This window comes from Micrasema longulum, unplaced genomic scaffold (genome assembly GCF_059751315.1).
Source record: "Micrasema longulum isolate JH-2025_06_02 unplaced genomic scaffold, ASM5975131v1 h1tg000334l, whole genome shotgun sequence".
Classification (NCBI taxonomy): Eukaryota; Metazoa; Arthropoda; class Insecta; order Trichoptera; family Brachycentridae; genus Micrasema; species Micrasema longulum.
This window is the reverse complement of record NW_028277538.1, coordinates 14,032-23,139: the sequence shown is the minus strand read 5'-3', so window position 1 is coordinate 23,139 and position 9,108 is coordinate 14,032. Positions and strand designations below refer to the sequence as shown.

The 9,108-nt window shown below is 35.6% G+C and overlaps 1 protein-coding gene across 1 annotated transcript; it reads left to right on the top strand.

Annotated features, from left to right (window-relative positions):
* Window positions 1-632: 632 nt before the first annotated feature.
* LOC148282363 (uncharacterized) lies at window positions 633-8,704 on the top strand. Its single transcript, XM_088225203.1, has 6 exons — window positions 633-672; window positions 2,300-2,508; window positions 4,092-4,187; window positions 6,484-6,680; window positions 7,557-7,752; window positions 8,465-8,704. Exons 1-6 carry the CDS (start codon window positions 633-635, stop codon window positions 8,702-8,704), a joined length of 978 nt encoding a protein of 325 aa, XP_088081329.1.
* The last annotated feature ends 404 nt before the right edge of the window (window positions 8,705-9,108 follow it).

Genomic DNA, 9,108 nt, shown 5'->3' with positions numbered 1-9,108 from the left:
TTATTTTTACCAAATGTCAGATTTAGGTAAATATTTTTTTTCCATTTTGATTTTATTTTTTGACTGAAATCAGTTTTTGGGAAATATAGCTTCTTCAAACCATTATGTATAAATAAAAACCATTATGTATAATATAAAAACCATTATGTATAATATAAAAACCAGCTTCTTCTTCTATAATATATAAAGCTAGCTTCTTCAAACCATTATGTATAATATAAAAACCATTTATGTATAAATGCTGCCAGCATAAATAATACCTATAGACAACAATTAAATTATTTAGCAGCGGGAATATTGAATTTGATAGTGTTCGTTAAAATGGCCATAAGTCATAAATCACGCTAATTCTTCAAATTTTACTTTGTAGTTTGATGTCATTTGATGCGTTTATATTGTTGAATTATTTCACTAAATTACTTTAGGTATCTATAAAATCTTGTAATTACGGAAGCATTACTAAAATAAGTGTGTTTTTCAGTATAGTAAAGATTTGTAGAAGTTTCACATGGTGAATCGTGTTTATCACATTGTCAATTTTCGAGCTAGGTACGCGAAACTTAAAAAAACAATTAATTGGAGTACTATTTTAGTATTTGAAAATGGATGAATCAATGCTTAAAGCATGCATTATGTCCCGAAAGGGTGGAGTACCTCTAAAAGAGCTTAATAGTAAGTAAATTCTAGTATTTATAGTATGTTGACCACCATTATTAATTTCTGTCAGAAAATTATTGACAGAATAACTTTGTTAGTTTTAAAACTAGGTGTCGTGCTACTTTCTTGCTTGATTCTAATAGGCATTTCATCATATAATTACATCAAATCGAATTATTTTACGATTATGTACAGCAAGATTAGGTTTTTTTTATAATGCTGGGCTCATAGAATTAAGAATAGTCTAATTCTATGGCTAGGCTTAATCTTCTGATTGAGTTTTTGACTCCTTCGTCTTCATAACGATTTATAGCTGTGTTAAAGAAATTGATATAAGGTTTATGTACCTACTTATCTATTTTCTACTCTTCTCGATTAACCCCTGACTGCTGAGCAGTCTTTAGAGAATTCAATCAGAAATGCTATAATGTTGTACAATGCTTCCAAAATTATTATTTTTCTTTAACTTTTGTGTGGGATACAAGACTTGATATTTCTTTCTTATTTATTTAAATGATGAAGTTTTTTTGTAATCTTCAAATGGACATTTTCACATCGGATTTGGAAAGTAAAATTAGTATATTTGGAATTTAATACATAAAACATTTTTCCTTATGCGAAGAATAGTTATACCAATAAAAGTGATGCCATTACCACAATAAATCAGTTTTCCTGTATAAGAAAGAGCACAAGAATAGAATTTATAACGCATTTTTAACGCGAATTTATGACGCTGTTCTGTGGCTGGTGTTTGTGTGAAAGACACAAAAATAAAAGAAGGAATTCGTTCAATCAGTTGGTTATTGGCAGTAGGCGAGAGTGCACGCTAGTTATATGACCGGCGTATTTATGATTTTTTATTTATATTACTATAACAGGCCTCAATTATATTATAATATTTACAAATTATTCTTCTTCGTTTTTTATGGCTTTTTCACCTCCCAACTGGGATGTTCTAGCCAGTGTCAATTTTTCATTTTATAAATTATGGAAAAGGAGTTATTTGACAGTACGTCTCATTGTTTTTTATTCAAACGTCTAAACTTCAGAATATTCTGTCTTTTCTTTGAAGTAACAAAATTCGCCACACATGGCGATTTGGGTTCTTTAAAAAAATTTAAAGCCAGTATCGAGAAGCATCAATTAGGTATTAATGAAATATAAAATAAAATTATAATCTGTGTTTAAAATTATTTTACCTTTAGGCTTAGTCGTGAGGTGTAATTTTTTAAAACAAAACACTCGCACAGCAACACAATTGAACTGTATTGTCCCACTTGTACCAACCTCCTTCGGTAAAAAGCAACATAATGTAATTGGTCCAAAAATATTTTATGAATATAAAGCACTCAAAATGTAAATCAAAATTTAAAATAAAAATAACTACACATATAAAGTGTAATGAGAGATTTTTTTGAAAAATATATGTAGATTAAGAAAAAATGACTTTATTTTTCTTATGTATCAACTCTCGCTGCCTCCACCTACCATGGAATCACTTCTCTATAGTATAATATTTCATTGTTCCTTGTACTGGCACCTGAAGTGGAACAGATGATCGACATGGGCTGCATTCCGAGTTGTCACTGGGTGTGGATAATATGACGAAGATGATACAACTCTCATCCGAGCTCTGTTTCAGGCGATTACAAGAAGCTGGTCGGGAAGGATATTGAGTTCAGCAAGAAGACGCACTCCTCTCTGGAGGCCTTTCTGGGCACAGTGGCGGGGATCCGCGTGCGGGCAGGGCTCGTGACCTGCTCCTGCGAGGAGACGGACCACATAACCGACATGATCAGCAAACAGAAGTCCACCGCCAAGATCCTTATTCAGAAACATCCTATCCGTCCCGTAAGCTTCAGAATTTACAATTAAATTAATTTCACAATATTTAAATATGTCGGCCTCGTGGTGTAGTAGTCAGTGCGCTTGCCTACCATTCAAGACGTCTCGGGTTCGATTGCTGACATGGTTGATATGAAATATTTATTTAAAAAGGTGTTTTCATATTTCGTAGTCCCTGGACCTGAAGCATAAGACTGATCAACTTACCTGCATGTAATAAAAATGATCAATATACGCTGCGATTGGTGTACCAATGCAGTGCCCTATGGGTGCAGAAAGGGAATGGTGATATTTTAAATGAGGAAGTTCAGTGGCTTTTTTTAGGCTATTTTTTAGGCAGGCGCGATTGGCAAGACGGCTAACTGTGAAACTGGCATCGCGGGTTCGATTCCCGCCAATTGCATGAAAAGAAATCCAAGAAAGATGTTTTTTCTCTATTGGTCGGGGTGTTGTGTTGTATTTTTCATTACCTCCTTCCATATCCCCTCTATCCCATCTGCTAACAAGCCTTTAAATAGTGGCTTAGCAGGTTATTCCTTTAAAAAAATATATATACAGGTGTTCTTTGAACCCTGTCACATCCGAAACCACGATGATCAGTATGGGCAAGAAGACATATTCGCATATTTAAAAAAATATTTAGAACGATGAAAATTTTTCAAAATAAAATTTAAAAAAAAAACAAATGGTTGCTTACTTCTGTAGGGGAGAAGCGAGGGGGGCACAACCGTGCGGTTGACAGTGTATCAGGCTCCCCCTCCTCGTTTTATCCCTACAGGAGTAAGCAATCATTTGTTTTTTATTTATCTTTTAAGATTTTAGTCGTTCTAAAAATTTATTTTAATGTGCCAATATGTCTTCTTGCTCATTATTATTATTTATTATTATTTTTTTTTTTGCACCACAACAGGCCAGGAGGCCCAATTACAGTGGTGAATTACATCACAGAACACCCAGGCTTGAGAAAATACACACTTTAATTTTTGTGTTCTCACCGGGAATCGAACCCGGAACCTTTCGTGTGTGAGTCAAGCGTCTTGACCACTACACCACGGAGGCCGCCAAACTGGCCGCATACTGATTATCGTGGTTTCGGATGTGACAGGGTTTAAAGAACACCTGTTTATGTACATATTTTTATATATTATGTTATAAAATTACTCGGCATGTGACGTCAGAGGTTTTCTTCCGCTTATCGGTCAGTTCTGCCAATCGGTCCGTTGACGGTAAGTTAACCGGGTATCTTTCACAGCTCTCTTCTCATTGGTTGATTCATATGAACCAGTGACGTCGTTCAAAGTAGTTCATTTTTACTAAAATATTTTTTTACACTTAAGAAATTTTGCAGTACAATTGAATGCTTTAATTTTTACCGTGCCCAAGAAAACATTTTTTGTATCGAATTTCCCAGAGGTCTAAATTTCACAAGGTGTACATTCCACCTCCTAGACAGCTATTATTATTATTATTATTAAGTGTTAACATAAGTTGTGTACGTTTTTTTCCAAATTTTGCTGTGCAGCATTTACAATTCCAACAAATATAAAAATATATTCATGTCTTAAGATTGAATTTTTGTTTGACTGTAGCGAAAGAATGTGAAACGTAAGCTCGATGAACCAAACTTCGTAGGAGCCAAGAGAATCAACAACGGCTATCACCGAGAGCCGCGCGCCAACAACATGGTAAATTTACGTCTGTTCATTTTTAATTATTGTAATAAATAACTTTAGGCAATATTATTGTCTGTGTCTAAACTGGAATACTGGACGGGTACTTTCTACTCGATGGCTACTCTCAGATGAAAATCCTGAAAAAGGAAATCGAGTTGAGAAAAGTCCGCCTCGTAGTATGATAGTTGGCGTGTTCGTCTGCACATGCTTGAGGTCCTGGGTTTGATTCCTAGGAGGGTTCAAATTATTTTATTTTATTTTATTTTTATTTTATTAACATAAACGGCAAATCTGCCTTTTACAAACATTTATAATATTAACATATTTGGCTTAATATTTTATTATTTTTTTGAAAAACATGAATTTCCTTATACCCAGATTAAAAAAAAAAATTAAACCAAAAATTATACAAGATTTATATTTAAAAAATTAACCTAAAAATTATACAGCATATTCAGTAGAAAGTTTAAATAATAAAACATTCTACAGTAAAACAACAAGAAAATCATAAGTGCTGTTTCACACAGTCAGGCAAAGTGAACATAAAACTGTATATATATATATATATTATGAAATGCATGAATAAATAAATATAATTACCATTCACCATCTTTGAAAAAGTTCAAAAGGTTTGTTCTATAGGAACAATATCCTACACTAAATATATATATAACATAATAACTATTGCCGAGTTCATGAAGTCTATTTAATACGGCATTACAAGTATACATTGTCCGTGAATTGTTGCTACAAAACGGTGACACCTGTCTAGTCATTCTTCCAGGCACCCTGAAGTTGATAAGAGATAATAGTTCAGGGCAATCCCATATTGAATTTACATTTTAAATAAATTTAAAAGTTCTATAATTTTCCTTCTATCGTTAAGTTTTAACAAATTTAATGTTTTTAGTAAAAAATCGTAATTTAAAAATTCAAGACTGATTCTAAGTTTAAAATTTTTATACCGTAAGAATTTTTTTTGGACTCTTTCAAGAGAATTTTGGTGACAGTTGTAGTAAGGAGTAAGGAGTCCATATTGTAGAGTTATACTCTAACTGGCTTCTCACTAATGAAGTATACATCAACTTTAAATTGCCTATGTTTTTTAATTCCTTAGTCACACGTAACATGAAGCCAGACATTTTTAGAGATTTACTAGTAATATTATTTGTGCCTAATTAATTACATTAAATGAATTACATGTTTAGAAATATTTTTTTGGGCTAATATTAAAAGTTTTGGAGTGTTTATTATTAATATTTAAAGCATTACCTTGTGGTCAAACATTTTACTAAATATTATTAAATATTTTAAATAACCACTTACCGACAATATAGCCAGAAATTTTCCAATGTGATGAATCACTTCAGGGGTAATGGGTATGGAGAGAAGTGACATTTGTATGTAAATTTATGCTTGGAACTGTGAAATAATTATTGTATTCGTCAGTTATTGGGCAGCCAAAATGTATGTGGTCAGGCCTTTCTATGTCTAGGCCTCACTCGCACCATGGACTCAATGTTGTGAACTTTTAGGAGGCTGCTATTCCTACTAGGATCTTCTAAAAATCCCAGTCTTCATAAAATTATTTACAGAAATCATCTTTCATAGGATGAATTGCCAATAAAATAAAAAATTAAATATATAGCCCATTATACGAAGTTCCATTGTAGTGGTCATCTGTTTAACTCACGCCCCTCCCTCTTTTTGAGCTATTTCCCCCACAACATCAAACATTTTCAAAGGTTGCCTACTAAATGCATGGCGTGTTGGTTTTATATTTTTGCGCAACAACTATGGTGAAGGTGTATAGTGGGTTTTGCATGTTGGTTTAATTGGTGTCCCGACGGAGATACCGATACGTCTTGAAATCGGTAGACATAGAAACGTCAGTAAGTGGTTATACAGGATGTTCTTTAAACCCTGTCACATCCGAAACCACGATGATCAGTATGAGCAAGAAGACATATTCGCACATTCAAAAAAATTTTTAGAATGACTAAAATCCTAAAAAATCGAATATAGAAAAAAACAAATGGTTGCTTGCTTCTGCAAGGGAGAAACGAGGAGAGGGGAGGGAGAAGTCTGATATACCGTCAACCACATGGCTGCGCCCCCCTCGCTTCTCCCCTGCAGAAGAAAGCAACCATTAGTTTTTAAATATTTTATTTTTTTAAATTTTCTTCGTTCTAAATACTTTTTTAAATATGCCAATATGTCTTCTTGCCTATACTGATCATCGTAGTTTCGGATGTGACAGCGTTTAAAAAACACCCTGTATACAAATATTTAATTAGGATTTTTGTAGTTATTCCACATGAATCTCAGCCCCTGTGACTCCAGTATCGTGTACAGCCAGAAGAACGACTTGTACAGCTTGGTGTACAGCCTGTGTGCGCTGTTGACCTCCAGCCACGTCTCCCTGACCATTCTGTACCGGAATTTAAACCAATACTCTACTTGGGGTTCGGCTGTTAAAGAAATCTGCCCTGGTGTTCCTCACAGGTAACGATTCTTTTTATATCATCTTGTTCAATGCCGAGCGTCGTGGTTTCCAGGGATACCACACACTAGGTGAAGGATTTCTTACAGTAAATCGAAACAATTTTTTTTTGTATTTAGATTTTTTTGCACCACAACAGGCCAGTAGTTCAATCACAAATAACTATCGACGTGCTTAAAAACATGCTAGGCATTTGAGCGATCACAATGAACAATAATAAACCTGCTTAAGATTTCACCGTCATACGTCAACGCGTATGTAATCTCTAAGTCAACGCTTGTGTCGGTTTGTTTTCCTCATAAATAAATACAGTTCATTGGCGAAAAATCGGCGTTTACCATAAAAAATAATGCAATATATTTCATTTGCAAAATAGTAAGGAGTGTCTAATACAAAAAAGTGGAAATTAAATTACAATTACTATGGCGACTGCTTTTCTTGACATTTGGCTTGCCAACCGCTGGCTAAATGCAATAAATAGCACGGTAAATAATAAATATATAAATAAAAATAGCGGTTTTACACCGGTGAAATTCAAATATGTGATTGCGCAGCAGGATTATTCATCGCAAAACGTAAATATTTTGACATTTCATATTAGGTGTTCACGGATGTTTCATAAAGATCGCGAATACAATAAACAACCTTGGTGAGAAATTGTTATCACGTCGCTTATTAGCACGTCAATAGTTATTTGTGATTGAGCTACAGGAGGCCCAATAACAGTGGTGAATATCATAACCAATACCAGAAATCGTAATAAGAATCGCGCTGCTGAAAGAATAACGATCCTGGGCAAGAATTGTACAGAACTAAATAACCATTTTAGTTCCTTGCGTTAATATCTGATAAAAAACTAATGCGTGATCTCTCTCCAGCGCCACCCTGTTCATGTGCGGTCACCAAGTGATCGGAGACAACTGGATGGCAGCTCTGTCCAGGGAGCGGTTTCGGGGGGCGGACAGCAGCATGTGCCGGGCCGGACTCATGCTGCGCGCCGCACAGGAGCGGTTGCTGCTCGCGCCGCACGACGCCCGCCTTCTCATCTGCGTCGGCGCGCTGGACATACACAAGGTACAAGACCCGGTATCGCTGTGTCTGGGCGGAATAGAGAATACAGTTGAGAATCTTAGACGAGTGCCTTTCACTCGATGGCTACTGAATCTGCCGTCATAAGAAGAAAGACCCAACTTTGTTTTAATTTTAACGTAATATTTTTGGGAAATACTCATTTATAATGAGCTTCATGTATTCAGTTTTGTATGCAGGAAGTTCAGTGGTTTTTATTTTTTTATTTTATTTAATAAAAGACTATTAAACTAAGCCAAAAATTTTTTTGTATTGTATTATCGGCGCTATGGTTTTTTAAAGTTTTGTATTTCTGAAATTATTCTGCATGTGACATCAGAGGTTCTTTTCTACTTATTCGCGGTCAGTACTGCCGATTGGTCCGTTGATGGTAAGCAAACTGGAAATATTTCACTTCCCTCTCTATCACATGGTTGATACATATGAACTAGTGACGTCGTTCAAAGCAGTTCGTTTTTATAAAAAAAAAATTCATCCATTTTCAGGAAACTTTGCAGAACAATTTAATGCTGAAATTTTTACCCGTGCAAGATTACATTTTTCCTATCCAATTTCACGTAGGGCTGAAGTTCCTCATTGTCGTATTATCCCATTGTCTTGTCCCGCGCATTTGAAACTGTTCATAGAGCTGACACAGAACAATATTGTCCTTGCGAACCCAACTTAAGAGATGACATTTTTGGTCGTGTCGCTTCAGGGCATTCCCCTGGCAAAGGTTATCGGCGACTGCCAGGAGCTGTTGCTACTGTCGCTGCTGCGCGGCGCCCGGCCCGTGCTGTGCACGCTGCCCCCCTCCCCCCTGCCCCGCCTCGGGCCCAGCATCGGGGCCTACAACACTTGGGCCTTCAACCTGCCGTCCTGCATCCCCGTGCTGGACCTCTACCCCTACTTCCACCACCCCAATGGGGACATCAATCTCGCCCTGTTTCAGAGGTAAATTCCACTAGGAATCTAATTATTTTTAATTCACTATTATTAAACCTTTTAGAGCCATTATTTTTTACCAATATATAATTAAAAATGCCAAAGAAAACTTTTGTTTTTGATGTCATTTACCCTTATCTTGAAAAAATGCATCTCTTGCAAAAATTACCCAATATTAAAAATTAGTTAATTTAATATAAAATTAGCCAATGGCTACTGAGTATTAGTATACTGGTATTACTGATCTCCCGCTCCGAGCTGAGATCCTTGAAGTATTGGCCTATTACTTAACTATTGGGCCGAGCCCCCTTACATTCTCGGGATTAAACAGTAGTCGCCCCCCCATAAACCACCGTATTCACATAGAATGTGTATAGGAGTTTCATCGTCTGCTCTGCAGAATCTACATCTAGAAGT

Coding starts and splice junctions, on each gene's coding strand:
- LOC148282363 (XM_088225203.1), top strand. CDS start 633: ATGTCCCGAAAGGGTGGAGTACCTCTAAAAGAGCTTAATA. Junction 4,188..6,483: donor AGCCGCGCGCCAACAACATG/GTAAATTTACGT, acceptor GGATTTTTGTAG/TTATTCCACATGAATCTCAG. Junction 6,681..7,556: donor TGCCCTGGTGTTCCTCACAG/GTAACGATTCTT, acceptor ATCTCTCTCCAG/CGCCACCCTGTTCATGTGCG.